Source organism: Dermacentor andersoni, chromosome 7, assembly GCF_023375885.2.
Source record: "Dermacentor andersoni chromosome 7, qqDerAnde1_hic_scaffold, whole genome shotgun sequence".
Lineage (NCBI taxonomy): Eukaryota > Metazoa > Arthropoda > Arachnida > Ixodida > Ixodidae > Dermacentor > Dermacentor andersoni.
This window is the reverse complement of record NC_092820.1, coordinates 178,260,731-178,281,819: the sequence shown is the minus strand read 5'-3', so window position 1 is coordinate 178,281,819 and position 21,089 is coordinate 178,260,731. Positions and strand designations below refer to the sequence as shown.

Here is a 21,089-nt window from a genome sequence, read left to right as displayed (position 1 = left end):
AAAGGCAATAAAAGACAGAACATGACACTTTCTTTCTTCCGAGCCCCCTTTAAGCTGCACAACAAATGTGCCCAAAGCAGCTCACATCTGCACCAACTGCACTATTGAGGCTAACGTAGTCCGAAATGAACATGCTATGGTGCTGACAACATAACTAACAGAAACTGAGCCATGCGACTGTAAAATGTGCAGGTGTAATTGCAACCAAGAGTGTAGCCAAGGCACCCTGTTTTTACTCTTTACACACTTTCGGGAGCTCTCCCTTAGCCCTGTCGGAATGAAGACACCTTTCTGCCTTCACCAAAGGGCGCAAATCACAATGCTTTTGAAGAAGCCCTTTTTCCTCAATGAGGGTGGCTGTGGTGGCCTTACAGATGCTGGCAACGGGTTAAGACTGCAATATTTTTTTTCTTCTAGTTCTCGGTCACCATATATAAAAACATAAAAGTGCAAAAATTATTCTGCTGATTTTCTTAATGAATCACAGAATCAGATTCTGCACTACTGCCGTATCGCGTCATTGCAAGCCCGCCTATCGCATCACGAAGTGTGCATGCACCTACTGATTCGTACGGAATAAAAGCAGCCACGCTATCTTCAATAAACCATTCCATTGCTTGCACCTACTGCGTCTGTTGTTGTTACTCGCGCAACAGCAGTGGCGACGAGGATGGGATTTCATGTGAGCATGGTCAGCGACTGATAGGATCGAATGATGGCATCTCGCCCACCGGTTTTCGACGAGACGGTGAGCAGCTGGAGCATGTACAGGATATGGCTGGAAGCTTATTTTGAGGGCAATGGAATTACCGCCACGACCAAACGCCGAGCTCTGCTGGTGTCTTCATTGAGCGATAATGTCGTGCGCATGTTGCAAGGACGCCTTCCAACCGTGTCGGTTAACAGCCAGACTTACGATGAAGTCGTTGAATACCTCGAGGAACATTACAATCCTCAAGTTAATGAAATAGCGGCGAGTTTCTCGTTCTTTATGCGCAAACAAAGGGACGGAGAGAGCGTTCGGGAATACATTGCCGACCTTCGGAGACTGGCGGAAAGTTGCAACTTCGGCAATTCGCTGAACCGTATGCTGCGAGACCGCATAGTATGCAGAATCAGGGATGACGACGCACGACGCTGCCTATTAACGCGGAAGAAGCTAACTTTTGAGGAAGCAGAAGAATTTGCCATAGCTTCAGAGAAGGTGCTAGCCGATGTTCGTGACATGCGAGAAGCAGACCCAGTGACTACGGGAACCAGCATCAATGTTGTGCAGTCGCAGCGAGGATGCCGACCCTGGACGAAGTGGAACACGGCAAAGAACAACCATTCATGTGAGCATTGTGGCGGCCCCCACGCAACACACGTGCTGTCATCGAAACACCAAGTGCCACCATTGCGGCAGGAAAGGTCATCTGGCGAAGGTTTGCAGCAGTGGCCACCCTTGAGAACGTGGTGCCTTTGCCGTCGAGGAAACGGAAGGTGAGAGCGAAGAAGAAATGTTGCTTGCTCTTGTCACTCACAGCTCCGCCTACAGAGCTACGTTAAAGCCTCTCGAGGAAGAGTTGACACGGCAGGGCCAGAAATTGCGAATGATTCTAGACACGGGTTCTCCGGTCAGCGTCATACCGAAGAACATAGTTAAGAAACATCGCAAATGGTGGCCGGCACTGGAAAAAACGTCGCTCCGCTTAACATACTTCCTCAAGTCATTGCCAGTTGTCCGCGAGATAACCATGAGGGTTCAGTCTGGATCGACTGTTGTGACCAGCACGCTAATCGTGGTGGCATGTAACGGACCACTGCTGCGCAGCCGGAACACGATAGAGGCCTTCCGTAAGGCGGGTGTGTCCTTCTGGGACACTAGAACCACCTCAAGTGTAAATGTTCTTCGGGATAACAAGATGACGCCTCTGCTCGATGAATTTTCGGATCTTTTTGAGAACAAGCTTGGCTGTTGCAAGGGCCCCCCTGTGCAATTACACCTCAAAGAAGGAGCCCGCCCACGTTCCTGTAAGGCACATACAGTGCCTTATGCCAAGCGCTTCAAAGTTTTGGCCGAGATCAACCGTCTTGTGCAAGACGGAGTGCTTTCGCCGATAAGCATTTCAGATTGGGCAACATCGGTGGTTCCGGTAGCAAAAAAGAATGGCGATATACGATTGTGTGGCGACTTCAAGTTAACAGTCAACCTGGCGTCTCACTTGGAACAGTATCCCCTGCCCAAAGTTGAAGACATATTTGCGGCGCTTTCGAGAGGCGAAGTCTTCAGCACTCTGGACCTACGCAACGCGTACAATCAGCTGCCGCTGGACGACGAAGCTAGAAAGACACCGGGGCCTTTACTGCTACAATCACCTAGCATTTGGAATTGCTTCAGCCTCCGCCTTGTTCCAGCGATGCATGGAATCCATTTTGCAAGGTTTGCCGAATGTTCAAGTATACCTCGACGACATCATTGTGGCGGAAAAGGAAAACGACACATCGGTACTGTGGCAGGTGTCTCAGCGGCTTCGTGAACACAACCTGAAGTTGAACAAAGCCAAGTGCCGGTTTAGGGAAGCACAAGTGTCGTTTCTGGGGCGCCGCATCGATGCCAAAGGTCTTCATCCTCTGCAAGATAACCTCGAGGCAGTACTGGCCACGCCGAAACCATCAGTAAGCCAGCTGAAATCGTTCTTGGGCTTGGTTACTTATTATGCTAAATTCTTGCCCAACTTATCAACGACGCTGGCTCCCTTATATCGCTTGCTGGCAAAGGGGGTGTTGTGGCAATGGGGGCCGTCCCAGGACAGAGCATTTAGAGAACCCAGGACAGAGCATTTAGAGAAGCAAAGAGTGCCTTAGGCAAGGCTAAATTTTTGGTCCACTATGACCCGCGAAAACCACCTTCGACTGGAATGCGATGCCTCATCGGTCGGCTTGGGCGCAGTGCTGTCTCACCGCATCAACGGCGAAGACTATCCGATAGCTTTTCGCTCTAGAACCCTGACGCCGGCGGAGCAAAATTACTCGCAACTGAAAAAGGAAGCGCTCGCCCTAGTTTTTGGTGTGACAAGGTTCAGAGACTATCTTTTTGGCAATAAATTTTGTCTGATGACGAATCACAAGCACTTGACAGGGCTGTTCCATCCCGAGAAACCAATTCCGCAGATGGCGGCGGCCAGGATACAGCGTTGGGCGCGCCTTTTATCAGCGTATCAGTATGACATAGAATTCCGGAAAGGACCATTACACGTGAATGCCGATGCTTTGAGCCGTTTGCCACTGCCGGAGCAAGGGCACCCTGGTGAAGATGATCCCGTCGAATATGTGCTACATGCGCAAGCTTTGACAGATTTTTCTCTTAGTGCAGAGCAGTTGGCAGACAGCACTAGCGAGGACATGCTTCTCCGACAGGTGAAGACGTGGTTCCTTTGTGGTTGGCCAAACCAGCTGGGGCCGGAGCAACAGTGCCTTCAGCCGTACTTCACCCGCAGATACGAACTCGCTGTGAGTAAAGGACTAATATACTGGGGTCATTGCGTAGTTTTGCCCGAGACCGTGCGGGCACTTATTCTGAGAGAACTTCACGACACCCACCCAGGCATGACTGCAATGAAGCGCCTGGCCCGTACGATGTTTTGGTACCCCGGATTGGACCACAACATAGACAAGCTGGTATAAAGCTGCCAGCAATGCGTGCAATGTTGGCCTATGCCAGCAGTACAGGTCCCTTCAAGCTGGCCGAAAACCAACAAACGTTGGTCTCGCCTGCATATCGACTATGCAGGGCCAGTGGAAGGTCACATGATCTTGGTGGTGGTAGATGCGGAAACGAAATGGATAGAGACAGTACCTCTTAAAACAGCAAGTGCAGAAACTACAGTCGAAGTACTGCGAGGGATCTTCGCGCGTTTTGGTCTGCCCCATACAGTCGTTTCCAACAATGGGCCACAATTTAGCAGTTCAGTGACTGAAAGATTTTTCAAAGATAACCATGTGTGTCATGTTACCTCCGCTCCATACTATCCGCAGTCAAACCGATTGGCGGAGCGTGCAGTGCGCACCATTAAGGAAGGTATCAAGAAAAATAAGGATGAAAGTCTGCTCAGTCGTATTTCCAAGTTCTTGCTACGCTACAGGGCAACACCGACTCGAGATGGCAAGTTGCCCACGGAGATGTTGCTGGGTTTTCAACCCAGGACCCGCCTAAGTGCACATTTTCCAGAGGAAGAGGTGGCAAGGGATCCCACGGTTAGCAGACCCCCGGCACCGTTGCCACAAGTCTTTTCACCGGGAGCGCCTGTTTGGTAGCGGCAGTACAATCAGGCTTGCCAGGGATGGTTACCCGGCACGGTGACATCAACAAGAGGTAGGCGTATGGTCCCGGTGGACACCACAGGAGGGGTGCAGCGCCGTCATGTAGACCAAGTGCGGTCACGACTCACAGCGGATGAAGTAAAGCAAGAATTCTACGCAACTCGACCTGGAGACAACCAAGTCACAGAGAGTAATCAACCCTCTGCAGTGGAAGACGCTGAACCATCGTCAGACGGATCCCTTGGTACATCCCATGCTTCCAGTGAAGCAACCTCAAGTGTACCGGCAGGCTTAGGACTTCCTAGGCGTTCTGCGCGCACAAGGAGACCACCCGACAGGCTAGGCTTCTAAGGGGGAGGAAGTGCTGTATCGCGTCATTGCAAGCCCGCCTATCGCATCCCGAAGTGCGCATGCACCTACTGATTCGTACGGAATAAAAGCAGCCACACTATCTTCAATAAACCAATCCATTGCTTGCACCTACTGCGTCTGTTGTTGTTACTCGCGCTACAGCAACTACCGTAGTTGACTCCCATTCATTCAAATCTTCATTTAATTCGGATGCACTGGAATGTCCTTGCAGGAAATGATACATTGCTATGGAAGGAAAACGAGTCTAGTTGAAACACGAAAGCATGTCATCTTGGTTAATTCATCCCCCCAATCTGTGCCACCTCACATGTGCAGTGGTTACTAAAAGCTTGAAAACAGAACAAATTCAGCTGACAGCAACACTGGTTCCCTAGGCGACGGCAGTGGCGGCAGCAACCTGTCCTACACTGATAATGACTACTTGTGCTGTGCTCTGAGCAACGTCTCTCTTGATGATTTTGTCAGCGCTGACAACAGTGTTGAGTCTGCAGACCATTGATCGACAATGACATGAATAGTTATTGTAATACTGTACTGAAGTAGTCTGCCAATGAATACAGACTACTTCAAGCAGGACAAAAGATTTGAATCCTTTTATTTTGTTGCCATTTGTTAATTTGACCAAACATTTCGGTCCCACAAGGGTTGAGTTAACAGAAGTTGACTGTAGTTAATTTGGACGACTTTTGCGCCCTAGTTCGCCACCAAAGACCCCGAACACAACAAACACCCCTTTTACTATGTTACTAAGAACACCACATTAATGAACTTTTCAGATTAACAAACTTGCAATCTTGTGCTGACTGACTTATAGTTTCAATGTAAAACTATTTCAGTACTACAAACTTCAGCATACTGAACTTTACAGAATGATGATCATTATTCAATTGATGTGTCATATTATTACAATATTATCGCGAGATGCTCAAGAGACGAGCCGCCACGAGAACGACGAAGTGGGTCTGTGCCCTTGGTGAGAGCGAGTGTCGGCCTGGCTCTCTGGCTCCGGTGTAAATAGCCTGTAAATAGCCTCTTTCGTCTGTGTCTTTCCACACGTAACAATATTGATAATGGCTCAGTACTGTGAATTCATATACAGAAACCTGGGAATTCTTAGATTTCAGGGTATCAGCAGATGACACGGCGCAGAAAGCTGACGCATTGCAACTTGCTTCCAGGGAGGCGTGATGCATGGGCTTGGAAAATCTTAGACCATGCAGGAGGGGAACCTTCTATTTTTTTCTTTTCTTGGTGTGCGTGCGTGCGTGTGTGTGTGTGTGTGCAAGCGCGCGCGTGTGTGGCGGAGGCAATGACTTATCAGGTTTTGCGAGTGGAGAGGCAGGTGCCCAGTCCTTTCATGGTTCTTTGTGGATTCCCTGCTCTGCCCATACTCCACACAGACAAGTGTCGCTTAGCAACAGAGGTGCGCCTCTTTACTCTTTTGCCCTTCTTTCTGCGGCTGTATTAGGCAGCCAACATGTATACGGAGAAATATAACCTGCATGCCCATGGTGGATGGCTTGCCCTTTTCAGACGGCGTCATTTACACACGTTTTGGAATAGTTCAGGTGTCGTCCCAAGCAAGACAGTAAACCGTATTCACGACGAAGAATGTGAACAGACGTGGCATTTTAAAGGGACACTAAAGGTTACTATTAAGTCAACGTGGACTGTTGAAATACCATCACAGAAACCTCGAAACGCTTGTTTCGTGCCAAGGAGAGACTTATTTTAAGAGAAAATGCGTTCTGAAGCGTCCGCGTACCGCTAGCGCAGTTCAAATCGCCCGCCCTCCGATCGAGGAGTACTGACATCATGGTCTCATAGTGACGTTGCGCCAACGGTGAGTAGAACGGCGTCCGCAGACGGCGCTACGGCTTTTCTGCGCAAAACGCAAACGCGCGGCCAGAAACAGAGCCAAGACAGAGCCGACAGCAGAGCGAAAGCGGGAGTATGGTGGCTAGCGGAAGGAGAAACGAATTACGTCCCACATTACGTCCCACGGCACACGGAGAGTCCGTTTTCGTTAAACTATAGGCTGCGGCGAGCTCGCAGCGTGGTCGGCGTGGTCTGTGAGAAGTGACGAGCCTTTTCGCACTCGCAACAGGGCATAAAAAAGTGCGAATCGACGCAAAACTCTGCCTAGAAACGTGCTTCGCCACAGCCAGGGCTCAATACGACCCAAGCTGGCGCGACCCAGATGTCGTTTCCCGCACCGCCACCAGGCGCCGCTACTATACCTCAAACTCCAGCGCAAGACGCCCATAAGCTGGTACTTCATTCTATGGCGCAAACTTCGACGCTCGTCGCAATGGACCCTGACACCGACAGATTGGCTCGCGATGGTGGGCTCAACTTCAGCGATTTGAGCACCGACGAGCGCGACCTGCTGCTGAGGGCTCGCACTGCCGGCGTCGTTGCGTACTACGACGGCGGCCTCGACACCGGCTCTCCGGAGTGGGAAAGCAACGAGGGCTTCCCACGACATCACATGGACGTGGCATTCTCGCTGCTTGTTCCAAATGAAAGTGTCGCGAGCCAGCAGAACCCTCACAGCACGACGCGATAACGAAAGTACTGAAACTCCAAAGCGTGCGCGGCGCAGAGTCGAGCGCGCAGAGTCGAGCGAAAACGAAACCTTTCGAACACCCATATTACTGAAGGGTAACGTCAAAATGTTATTTTTTCTTAGAGTCGAATAGACGTAGACAAGTAGCATTTTTTTCCGTCTTATAATCGAATGAAATGATATTTTTAATACGAGTAGTTGAGTATTAGTAACACAAATTATGAGGAGTCCTTTCGTCATCGGGCTAGTACCGGAATGTCGCTGGGGGGTCTCAAATCGTGTCATGCATTTACCTCAATTTCTCGGTTACTAAAGCTCTGTTCGCGATTAAATTGACGCCTTAGACGTTCTAGAACATTGCTCTACCACTTTAACTTGAGTTTCTGGTAACCTTTAGTGTCCCTTTAAAGGCAACATGGAGCTTCCTCCTTGCTGGCGGTTTCACTGGTGTCTCTTTTGCATGCGCCTGACATTTTAATGGATGGCTTGTACGGCAACAATTGATGCACTGACAGATTGTTGCACGGAATGGTTAATTTCGAGGCTTTCACTAAAACGATTTTTCAGAATAACAAACAATTTGCCACGGTCCACTGAAGTTCATTATATAGAGATTTCCCTGTATTCACACATTTATAGAAATAATTTTTGCCATAAACTGAATGCAAATGAAAAGTGACGTAATGAGTATAAAATTATTGGTGTTGTCAAAGCTGAAATTTGGGCAATTTTGTGAGAATGCATACTTGACTTGCAGTGCAAAACAAAACGTAGACAGAAGAAAGGAAGACCAGACAGGGCGAGCACTGTCTGGCACACTGTCTGTCCCAATTTTCCCCGTCAATTATTGATGTTGATTTGACAATAAAATTGTGAAAGTTGATAGCTACGCATTTAACTCATTACGTGCGACTGCCTCTTTTTGCCTCTGTGTTGCATGCACACAATGTCATATCTTCTGTATTCACTGCCTCCAGCTTAAGTCACATTTGTAAGTAGTGCATCTGGTTATTGCAGTCCCACGCACTTGCAAATAAATGGATAGGGAGATAACAAAAGCACGGCACCTGCTGGGCAAAGGACTCCTTGTTTTCCACATGGCTCCGAAGGGCTCCTGAATTTTCAATTGCAATGCTATACGGTACACAGTCAGGGCTTCTTGCATACTGTGGGAAGGAAAGGCAAATGAAACACACAGCTTGTGATGCAAAATCCATTGGAATGAATTGGGAATTGCTTAAAAGTTTAGATCCAGATGCATTGGACTATTGTAAGTTAAGATACTTCGGTAGGGATAACTCCTGTACCCCATTCCGTGAACTGCATCGACTAGAGTAGTGAAAAAATATGATAAATTGTGAGATGGAGGCAAACCAAATGGCCAGAGGACTGAGAGAAAGTGAAAGAGCTTCTGGGATAATGCACGGATGAAAGTAATGAAGTATAACGCTAGCACTCTTCCAACTAAGGTGAAAATTCTACAAAGGTGATGCCAGTTTTGCAAAAGTCCTGTTCAGAAATTGTTGGGACATTTCAGAGTGGCATGTACATTAAAAATATTGTCTACATTAGATCTCCTATTTGTTACAGTTTTTGTACTATCCATTTTTACGGCAGAGTTACCAAGTTGTAACTTTGATGCTTCACTTTTATTTTATTTTCCCCTTTTTGGCAATTTCTGGTAAAAAAAAAAAAAAGATTTCAAAGCTCAAAGGAAAAGACCTCTTGTAATTGTTGGCTGGCTGTATATTTCCTGTAGAAGCAACAAATTTCACCTGTTAATCAGATACCCACATCAAAATGACTTTTCTACGCCTGTACACTTAAGCAGTAGGTGTGCTTGCAAAACTTCCTCTTACACAAAAGGCAAGGGTATCTCACTTGTCACCGTTCTTACCAGCTGGCACGTCCTGAGGTATGCAGTGCCCCTTTGCCTTAGGAGCGCCACATGCGGACCCAGGTGCGAGGTGCACAGTGGCCTGTTGCGGATGAGGCCCCTGCACTGGTAGGCCTCCCTGGAGAGCAACACCTTGCCATGGCTCTCAAGTGCTCGTGACAGCTGCAATGATTCACACAAAAAGCAAGGCACCTAATCACCAGCCATATCAAATTTCCCTACCAATTTCAACAAAGGGAAATGGCAACCCTGCAGGTGCAATGGCATGGCCAGGCTTTTTTTTTTTGAAGGGGGAAGGAGGTCCCAATGGTTTTTTTTTTGTGTGTGTGTGTGTGTGTGTGTGCGTGTGCGTGCGTGTGTGTGTGTGTGTGTGTGTGTGTGTGTGTGTGTGTGTGTGTGTGTGTGTGTGTGTGTGTGTGTGTGTGTGCGCATGTGCACGTACGAGTATGCATCATGTGTTAATGTGCGGCGTTCCACTTTCGTGAAGTACATTTTGGTTTCAGAGATTATCTGTATGTGAGCACCCTTGTGCTCAACTGAGTGTGATTTAATTGGACTTTGTGTGGAGTTACTGATGATTAATTAACGAAAGTTCTTTTTAACAGTACCAAAAATGATCGCAGAAAGCTGGAAGACTGTGTATGGATTGATAACTTTAAAATGCAAGCGTAAGAAGCATGGACTCAACAGAGATGAAAAATAAAGCAACATTGTGTTGCTGTTGCCTTTTTCATCTCTATTATGTCGATGCAGTATGTTTATCTCTGTTACGCGCACTTGTATTTCAAAATCATTATCAAAGAAAATGACTGCTCACAGTGAAAGTGTCTTGAGAAAGTGACCCGTGTTACAATTAACCGTGCATTAGTTTCCTTTATATGCTCATGTCATTGGTCTGCACTGTCGTATGTTGTAAGAGTTATCTAGTGGCGCACAAAGCCAATTACGAACTACAGGACGCAGTCGGTACATTCTTCAAATGCCTTATCTTGAAAGAATTGTTTCATATCTGCTCAAGATATGATGACTGCATTTGTGAAGACCCGTTTCCCATCAAGCTACTCACAGTTTGAGTGCTTGTGGCATTGGTTATCTTCAGTAGTAAGCTGTAGTAGTCACATGCTTGTTCACTCCTTACAATGTACTGCTCCTTTGCAAGGGGAACAAACTCCTAACATAGATCATAACTCCATAAGCCCAGTCCCCTCCTGCGGTAAGTTGTCTTTTCTCGCACATTTATTTCCCATTACCATAGATTTAAGTTAAGCGCAACAATTAAATGCTTCCACGCTTTCTCTGGCTTCATTATCTGTCACTTTGCATGACTGTGACAAATCTCCTCAAGTGTAGAAACTTTCAAGAATTAAAGGTCTATAAGGACGCATACTAAAAAGATTTGCGCCAAAACAACACACACAAGAAAGACGATGACACCACTCTTTTTAGTATGCAAGATCACCAACTAGCCCAGCAGTTAACTCTTCTAATCTATAAGGACAGTTTATTGAATTGATAGCTGAAAGCAGTACAGTCTACGCTCTTTACAGCGAACCCATGTACAACACTTTCGGATAAACAGACCATATTTCAGCCTTAGTTCGGTCGACCTATTTTATTAATGCAACGAAGTTCGCTCTTAACTGACTATCGACTACAGTGAATGAAATTAGTGGCAATTTTTTTTTCAAAATCGGGCGTATGAAACATACCTTTAGCGTGTTGACACGAGCTGACAACTGACTTGCGAGGGTCAGCTGACGAACGCGGCTCAATATTACGCGCACGAGGGAGGAAGGTGGGGTGGAAATGCGCAGTCTTCTTTCGCGTGCGAAGCACGGGGAGGGGGAGGCGAAAGAGAGGGGGTTCTACTCCGGCAACTGCTGCTTACGGCGGCGGGGCCGCTGCATCTAGACAGCTATCTGCGATGTGGACAAAGTGCTCGCCCACGTGAGCACCGTATCTTGAAAGCGATCTGCAATGTGGACAAAGTGTGTGCCCACACGGGCCTCATCTTCAAAGCGATTTTCGATGTGGACAAACTGCGCCCAGTTCCCGGTAGCTTTGTATGCACTGTGCTTTCGACGTTTAGTTCATGTTGAAGCGAGAGACAGCATGAAGGTTAATTCATTTGCTGCTGCTGCTGCACTTATTTTGCTTAATTTGCTATCGCAACCAATGCTTCGCCTTTTGGACAAAACTGCAACCTTTTTTGTTTTTACTTTGGATGTTTGTCACTCACTCTTTGCAATAAAGTTGTAAGACATCGTAATGAAAGTTCCGGAAGTGAGGCGTTTCTTATATTACGGACTTCGGATAAAAGGTATGTTTTTTGTCGTATTATCAGGGTCCGTTGCAATGGGACTTGACTGTACTATTATGCAGCAGAAGCTCTGAGCATACCAGAATGTAGAGGGACCTACTGTCAGATACTGCAAGCTGTAATTGCTAAAACAGCATCAAAACAGACATGTTTCATTACCCTGTTGAATAGAACAGTGTCGCTCCATCTAATTCTCTGTCACTGGTTGTGCCTGCCTTCTCCTGGCATGCATTCCAAGGAAAGGCTAAATGCAGATAAGGAACACCTCTCTCTCCATGTTCTCTGCAAGATCTTAGAGGGGACCCTGGTGATACTGTCTATAGGTGCTGTAGTACATGGATTTGCCTAAACTTCATCCAGATGGCTTCAAACGGCTTTGCTACATTGAAAATGGGTCATCTTCAAAGAAATATTGTGACATATATATGCATGCAACATTTTGCAATAAATCTGCATGTGTGCAGAATTTTATTGCCTATTTTGTTTCGAAATACAAAATTTAGGCCGACAAAGGCACAAGAAGGACAGTAAATAATGCCAAAAGAGTGTTTGAAGCGATAAGCACGAAGATGATCAGACAAATCCATGTAACAATCTTCACACCATGCATACTAGATGAATGATTGCAGTGCCCTCTGGTAAGAAACCCCCTCCAAGGCACTTGATAGATTGATCGATATAGACATATGTGCTTGATTATCTTTCTCCGGTGACCGCTGTTAACTGGCTAACAGATGTTAAACTTTATCGCTCAGCGCAGGACGTGCCTGCATGTATTGGAAGCATCTCGCATGTTATCGATGGTTCTATTCATTGTCTGTTGTCGCTGCACCTTGTGTAATCTGATCATAGGCACAAAGCAAATTTTGTATTACTTTCTGGAAGGCCCACAGACACCAGCGATTACTCTCGAACCTTCGATTACGCATGTATAAAAGCCGATGCGCTTGACCCACAGATCAGGTTTTCGCCGATCGCCGACTGTGTTCCTTTATGTCGTTGTGCTTTGAGTGTAACCTGCTTTTCTGGGCACAGGTTTGCCCAATAAAGAGTTAGTTTTGCTATTTACAGTTCTACTGTGTTCTTGGCCATCAATACGACCTGACAATATCCTAGAGTAACACAGGGGCAGTAAGAAATGCCCTGCGAGTGGAGAACTCCTGATAAATTCTCACCACCTGGGTTTCTGTAAGAGAAAGCTTCAACATGGGGCCAACCAAAATTTACATAAAATGCAGAAATGCTCTCATTAACTGTTAAACAATTTGAATGGCAATTGTTGCATTTATGAGAAGCTGAATTCTACTAAGTGCAGGAAGCAGAATTCTGACTTAGGGCTTCACAACATTTTAACAAAAATTGCCTAAAATTGGTAAGTTTAAAGCTGTGTCAAACTATGTGTCAAACTCAGACATCGCAGTTATGTAAATTATCTCTTAGAGCATCTAAAGTGGACAAATGTGATGTGCACACAAGTTTACAGTTTATGTGAAATTGTCGCAATGCTTATGAAGCTTTTGCAAAATTCCTACTCAAAGATTGAACGAAAGAAATTGAAATGTAGAAATGATAAGCTAAAGGGAGATGAAGGTGGACCAAAAAACATGCTGCCGGCAGAAGCTGGACCCACAACCTCCACATTACACACGTGTTGGACTACCAATGGTGCTACGGCGGTTCTTATGTTCACATTTGTGGAGAACCACTCCATTTTACCACCCACAGCTCCAACCAACCAATCAAAACTTCAGATTCGTAGATTTTTTTTTTATGCAATACTTGGTTGTGTCCTTATCACATGGAAAAATATTTGAAAGAAACTTGATGTAGTATGGAGAAAATCATACCTTTCTACTATGCTGTCAGCACAAAACTGTAATAGAAAATCGGGTGTCGGGAGGTGTCATCACACCGCACAGCGCACAACTTTCTGTTGATGCAACACCGCCATTTGGCGACTATTGTAAAAAAAAAGAGGGATCTAAGTGCTTCACATAGCCACAGCGCCACATTTCACTGTGCAAAAATAAAAGCGAGGAAAGCAAACAAAGTGCAACAACTAGCATTGCAACTTGTTATTGCTGCCACTTGGACACAAAAGCATTCCCGTTGGCTCAAGCAGATTCGAATTGCCGATGTGTGTCTTGCATGCATTTTGACAGTGGTAAGCTATGAATTTCTCTGTCCTGGTGAAGTTTGGCGATCACAGCAGGGTGTGTCGCTGGCTCAGGTTTGTTTTGTTAATGTGTCCAAATGCAAAATTGATGACTGTACAATTCAGAACAGCAGAAGATCATATCAGAAAGAAAACAGAAAGATGTAGAGACAGGCTTAGTTGTGTAACAATCTCCCCCCCTTCCCCTCGTCGCAAGATGTCCACCCCTCGAAAATTTCTGGGGAGGGCGAACTGGTATTTATGTATGTGTGGTATATTGTATTGGTATATTGTGAAACAGTGTACAATACATCACTTTTGTCCATTTTAGATGTCTCAATAATAATAATAGAATGGTGATATAATTGTCTCAACGAGAATTGCGATACAGTTGAGTGCCTCTACAACAGTGACCTGCATTGCGAAGAAAATACGGGGAATGCGGGAGATGGAAATTCAAGACGATGAGCAAAACGTGAACAAGATGAATGGAGGAGCCAACGTTTCGACAAGTGGACTTGTCTCCTTGAAGAAGACAAGTCCACTTGTCGAAACGTTGGCTCCTCCATTCACCTTGTTCACGTTTTGCTCATCGTCCTGCATTACGAAGGTGTTCCAGTTCTATTGTGAGCTGTGTGGTGCACGACCTTTACAACGGAGTGACCTGTATAATGAATGATTCTGGTGGCCCCAAGCAGTTCGTTATAAAGGCGTTCCACTGCATTATTTTTCTTTTTATTGCCAAGTTAGACTTGTAAACGCCGTGCTTCAGCTTAGACAAATTTGGTGATTTTCAACAATTTCTCTAACATTTTTTTTGATAACCTAAACAAAAACAGTCTGCTCCGAACACTTGGTAGATTTTTACATTGTTTATTTTAAATGCAACAAACATCATCAAATTTGATGCAGTGAATTGCGAGCAAAACGATTTCTCCATTTCCATGCATTCCGAGATAGGAGCTCTATGAGGAAAATCTTCCTCTTGACGTGCACAGAAAGCTCAGCACACAAGCATGTCTGCATTGTGGCCTTAGTAAAATTAAGTAAGCTTAGCTGGGAATTAAACAGTGGCGTACCAACTATATCTAGAGCGGGGGGGGGGGGGGGGGGAGACTGCAGACCATGTGACCTATCCTCTCTCTCTCTCTCTCACACACACACACACACACACACACACACTGTTATGCCAACGAAAGACGTTTATTGACAAGCCAGGTACAGTTACGACGAGATGATCAGCTGAGCATCTATCAAGATTCAGCTAGCCAGCCGTACATTGTCTTTCTCCTTCACCTCTCTTGGATGCCCCACATACTGTTGAGGTGTAAACCCACTATGCACGTAAGAGTGTCATATTTCCTTCCGTACAAATGAAGCCTGCCAGACAAGTCAAACAGGCTGTTGAGAAATAAAGGGCTTCAAACAGGCGACATGAGAAAGTTGTCTTTGCTGACCATCGGCCATTTGATGCGAAGCGTGCTATGCAATAGGTTAATTCGCTTATACGATCAGAAATAACACAGGGTCCAACATAGTGGGCCAGTAGTTTTGCACATAATCCACATTTTCTTCTTGGTTTCCAGGATCACACTAAGTCACCAAGGTCATATATCACGTGTCGGCGTTAGTGGTCATAGTGTGCCTTCCAGCAGCCTTGTGAAAGAAGAGTGTGCAAAGAAGCAAGTCGTCGGGCCTCTTCAGCAAGAGAGATGGTCTCGGATGTACAAAGATTATCGTGGCTTGAAAACACGAAGATAGTGTAGAGTGTATAACTAGGTTGACGAGCATAAAGAAGAAAGAAGGGACTGTAGCCCATAATTTCGTGCTGCAAGGTGTTAAATGTGTACGTAATGAAAGGTAGCACGCTGTCCCAGTTATCATGATCTGACGCAACATACATGTACAGCATGTTAGTAAGAGTTCTGTTGTGCGTTCCATAAGGCCATTTGTTTGTGGATGATACAAGGTGGAATGGCGAAAACTTGAAGCACATAGACGAAGCATCTCTTCGGCCACGTCTGCTGTCAACTGCCACCCACGATCACTGATGATGACTCCGGGAGGTTCATATCGGAGAATCGCAAAACGCAGCAGAAAAATACACACTTTGGTTGCTCTAGCTGATGGTATCGCAGCTGTCTCACAGTAGCATATCAAGTGATTGGCACACACAACAATACGATGATTCCCATCAGATGACCGCGGGGAAGGACCGTGAAGGTTGATGCTGACTTGCTCAAACGGCGTGCTAGGGGGTGGCACTGGATGTAGTCGACCAGGCGGAGCACTTGTCGGACGCTTGTGACGTTGACACTCCCTGCAGCTGGACACATACTGGTCGGTCGTATGGCGCATTTTAGGCCAGTAGAACCTTTTCTGAATGTGGTAGAAGCATTCGCGTCATAGAGTTTCATACAATAATTACTAGAGGGAACTCTGGCGCTGCAGTCATTGCACCACTATCAAAACCCAACAGGCTTGAGCTGCAGATCACATTTTTGACGATCACCAACTGTATTCGCTGCTATTGTTGTGTTCTGAATGTCACTTGCTTTTAGGAGCACAAGTTCGAATGCTAAATAGTTAGTTTTGTCATTCACAGTATTGCTACTGTGTTCCTGACTGTCACTACAACGTGACAATATTCACACAGCGCCAAGAGTGTTGTCGGCCGCATACTTTGACAAGCCCATCGCCGAATTTCACGAAAGTGAGACTACCTCCGAAAGTGATCACCCTAAATACCATGGCAACGTGTATGGAAAGAGCGAAAGCATGTGCAAAGATTGAATTGATAAGCCACCGGAAGGTGTGCAGATCGTATCGGATTACACGTTCGTACATGCAGTTTGAAGTTTTCTTTAGACACAAGCACACAAGACTTTTCACGTATCTGTCGTTGGGTTTCCTGTTTCGCGTGGGTCGTCGTATCAAGCTAACGCTGCAGCCTGCCATCTCAGACGAGGAGATGCTGCCGTGCTTGTGCCTATGTTCGCGGATGTACTGCACAGCCTTGACAACGTTTGGAGGTTCGACTATGCAGGGGCCGCCACTGTAGGTGACCTCAACGCAGACACTGCTGTGTTTGAAGGACAGCTCTTGCTGCATGGCTCAAAGAAAGTCTGTAAGAAATTCATCAATTTCTAATAAAGCGTGATTGGCACCTGCAATGTAGTATTGTTTTCACATTTACTTTTTCTGCGGTTTTGGCTTCTCGCTCTATAGCCTAAATCAAACTCTTCACCAGTGTTTCGTGCGAAATTGTGTACTGTTAGAGACAAACTTTCCTGGTCGGATTATACGACACAAGAATTACACTACAATTTTGCATGTTCTTCCAAGAAAATTGTATAATTGAGGTCCTACTTTACTTCACTATGGCACCCAAGGATTTGGAAACCGCTACTTTTTGTGTGCAACAGTACTTAGAAAAAAAAAGGAGCAGCTTGTTAAGGTTTCTTTTTAGTAAAAATTACCATTGTGACAGATGGAACGGTGCTAGCTTGGTGTGGCTTTGAGGTGTCCTGGCTCTCCGAGAATGATGCCAATCCAAAGCCACCATTAACTGGCATTCCCATGCATACAACAGTTTTCCCCTCTCGGTGATATTGTAACATACTATATGATCAGTTGCCTCTGCCAACCAGAGAAAGATAACCAGAAGGAGGGCTCCTCCAACGTCCCCCTCTCCATGTGACAAAGATGGAACGAAAGCTTCACGTAATGATCAGTAGCACTCTCCTCAGAAAACACACAGCTAGCTCTCGATGGTGATTGGCTGACATGAGTCCCTAGCCTTTGCTGCACTCTACGGAGTTGGCATATAGCTATTGTCAGGTGCATAATGAAGGAATGACAATGGATCCTTGCCTTCTTGCAGCTGTTAGCAACAGATGCTAGGCTGCTGACCAAGCAGTCGTCTGTTGTCCTGGCCTCTGAGGAAACAGTCGGCAGCTCGTGCTCAAGAAGCATGAGGGAACTCAGCTGCCTCTTGACATCTGCAAGGTCAGCCAGACAAGTCAGGAAAGTAGGTACAATGCCTCGCAGCAGAGCAAGTTAGCTCACAAAATCAGGCGACACTTATTTTGACAGGACAGAAGGACGGTGACACATTACTGAGCTACCAACTGAATCTTTATATACATTCAACAGACGAAATAAAGAATGCTGCTACATGCATCTACAGTAGAACCTCGCTCATATGTACAAAAAAAAAAGAAGAACACAACACATACTAACTGAGAAAACGTAAGATTCAAAGCCCCTAAAAAGCTTGCCAGACTCAACTGTAGTTGAAATCCACATAATGTCAAAGCGCTATGTGAATTGTTGCAGCACTAGATGCCAATGCATGCTGGGCCGGTGAGGACACAGTGGCCCAAGACACATGTTGTTTTTACGGCTTCGGCAAGCTTACGTTTGCGCTCCTTGAATTTGGCCTGGGTCAGCAGCTTATTCAGGCAGGGCATTTTGGTGGTAAGTTTTGATGGGCTCAAAAAGCACGAATCATTGCAGCACAAGACACCGATGCGTGTCGAGTTGGTGAGGCCTGAGCAGCTGGAGAGGCCTGAGCAGCTGGAGACGCATGTTGTCGTCGTTCTATTGCGTGGTTTTTTAAGACGGTGACAGGAAATTGAAATCAAGATGGTGGGCTTCGATAGAATACGATGACATGAGAGTGAAATGTGACGCTCTCTTTGCGCCACGTGCAGCAGGAAACGAAGGCACATTTGGGTTATCACCTATTAAAAGTGTGCAGTAAGCTTCTAATTGCACTAAGCCAAACGTGCTGTAACACAGATAGGTAAAGATGCTTATGCAATAGGGTTGAAGGCGATAGCTGCGAATGCTGTGTGTGACTACCCGTGAGGAGATCTGCTGGCAACGGAATAGGAAACTGAGTGCATGCCACGTTTTCAAGTGACATGAATGGGCGAGTACTGAGCAGAAGCTGCTGCAGCGAGCGGCTACCGTTCTCGATTGCACACGCATCGCGCCTTGTTTTGTTTACATGGGATCTATAAGCCACAAAACTTGCATACGATCGCAGTTTGCCAAGGTACTGAACCTTAGTGCCAAAAGATTCTGTTTTCTGAGAATGTATTAACTGGCAAAAATGAAGCGTAACTGTATAGGGCAATTTCTTGAGTTCTCGATTCACAGTGGTGACACTAGGAAATCGTATGATGTGGGATCATTTCAACAAGGTTCTGCTGTATATATCTTCACACCAAGACTGCATTTGTAGGCACATGTAGCAACAGTGAATGTAGGTACTCGTAGCAGCATTTTGTGTGTGTGTGTTATCAGTTCTCCTATACATCCTTTTAATGTAAATAAAGATTCATTTGGTAGTTCTGCAATGCATGCCCTTCCTTTTGCCCCATCAAAATAGGTGTCTGCTGACTTTTCAAACATCAAAGTAAGCACAGTGTAGACTCCTGTAATATGCAGAGTAATAGATGCATAATGGCACGCACTTGTGATGACAGGACAACATTGGTTATTGGTGAAGCAGTGTGAGGATTCCAACCTAACACACACATGCTTTCTATCCAGATTCTTTGAACAGACCTCAATCATTATATTGAATTCTGAGGTTTTACGTGCCAAAACCATGATTTGACTATGAGGCACGCCGTACTGGGGGACTCCGGATTAATTTTGACCACCAGGGGATCTTTAACATGCCCCCAATGCATGGGACACGGGCATATTTGCATTTCGCCTCTATCGAAATGTGGCCACCGTGGCAGAGATTTCATCCCGAGACCGCATTCTTAGCAGCGCAACACCATAGCCACTAAGCAACCACGGCAGGTACCTCATTCATTCGAGGTGCTATTACATGCAAGCAAAAAGAAGCAGTAAATGGAGCACATGAGAATACCTTGATCTTAGCCAAAAGGCTGAGAAGATCACATGTTTCACGCAAGTTTTAAATTTGTTTATGTAGTTACGCATGTAGTTATGAGGTATGTTAGAAAGTCTGTAATGTGTAGTTGTGCTGGTCCACTTATTTGCTGAACTGTGAAACTACTGTACATGTTCTTCAGCTTTTCAGTACTTTCACTTCTTTGCGGAACTGTGCATGTTCATACATGCTTGTGCAAGCTCACACGTTCTTATGCAATCTTCTGTGCCTCCCTGACTCGTATGTGTTTGTGCCCTTTGAGTGAGGTCAGCGCACCTCAGTGCTGTTTTGTTTGCCATGCGACAAGGAGTAGCTGGTTTCATGTAAACTGATTTACCTTTAAGATCACCTTTATTAAAGAAAAGGGAATGCAGCGCTCTCACCTTCAAAATCCTCCCAGAGGCATTTGGTGATGCTGACTAGCTTTCCGACAACCGACATGTACCCAGTGCAATGGCACATTTTAGAACCAGGTTCACAACCTGCATATTTTATGAGAAATAGGAACACTGAGCTCTTCCTTGAGTTCTTCCGTTTGTACTGGCATAATGAATCGAACAGGTGACAAAAGTGGTGCTTATTTATGTAAAGTACAACCCCTTTCCATGCAAACATAACTGGACAATGAACACTGATGTTGACAATACAAAACACTATTGCTAAAAAAGAGAAAAACTATACCAAATACATATAACAACTTATTCCAGTGCTTTAAGAATCAGAACACACCTAATTGCACAAATTTTTGACAGTGGTATTTCTTAAGTCATTCCTTAAGGGGCCTAAATAAATCGATCAATTTGATCTACAGTCTTTTTGACATATTGTTAAACATTTCCATTGGAATTCTTCCACTACCAATGCCATGCACCATATGAAATGATGGCTACACTTTAATTATTGGTCATATTCGACAATTTTCAGTGGATTAGGGAGTCTAGAAAAAATTTATGCGGATCCAATGTGCTGTGGGAATCGATGTAAGCAAACCTTTCTGTGCTGTCTGTTTTGATTCACAATAATTAGCAGTCATGTTGATGGCAAATATTTAAATTCTTCAGCATTTAGTGCAATACAAGAGTGGTGAGTTGACGTTAAATGTAATGTGTACAACACTGCTTTTTTTTCTGCGTCGTACACGTAACACACAACAAGACATGTTTGCTTGAGCGTTGTTGTGCACCATTGTTAATGGTGTGTGAGATAAGCACTGTCATTGTCTCACACGGCACATCTCCTTGAGGCAGAAGTGTTAAGCTTTAATTGAATTATAGAGCAGTAAGCGCTAAAACCATAATCTGATTATGAGGCATACCGTAGTGGCAGACTCCAGATTAATTTTCCCCTCAGGGGGCTCTTCAATATGCACCTAAATCTAAGCACACAAGTGTCTTTTATATTTCCCCACCATTGAAATGCAGCTGTCGTGGTTGAGATCGAACGACCGACCTCAAGCAACGCCACAGCCACAAAATGTGCCCACCTGTGATTTCACCTAGATGAGTGCATTAATGTGGCTCCGAGTCTGCAGACTCTTCATGAGTTGTCCACTTCACA

At 45.5% G+C, this 21,089-nt stretch overlaps 1 protein-coding gene across 12 annotated transcripts in view; it reads right to left on the bottom strand.

Moving 5' to 3' along the window:
- The window catches only part of LOC126533186 (protein phosphatase 1 regulatory subunit 21-like), a 250,792-nt gene that overhangs the window by 95,543 nt on the left and 134,160 nt on the right, over window positions 1–21,089 (bottom strand). For all 12 annotated transcript variants that reach the window (XM_055071642.2, XM_055071640.2, XM_055071641.2 and 9 more), the window contains 4 exons: window positions 19,916–20,014; window positions 17,489–17,616; window positions 9,141–9,302; window positions 8,311–8,409 (listed from right to left, as the gene is read on the bottom strand). In XM_055071642.2, the coding sequence (XP_054927617.2) occupies window positions 8,311–8,409; window positions 9,141–9,302; window positions 17,489–17,616; window positions 19,916–20,014 (488 nt within the window). The remainder of the gene's footprint in view (window positions 1–8,310; window positions 8,410–9,140; window positions 9,303–17,488; window positions 17,617–19,915; window positions 20,015–21,089) is intronic.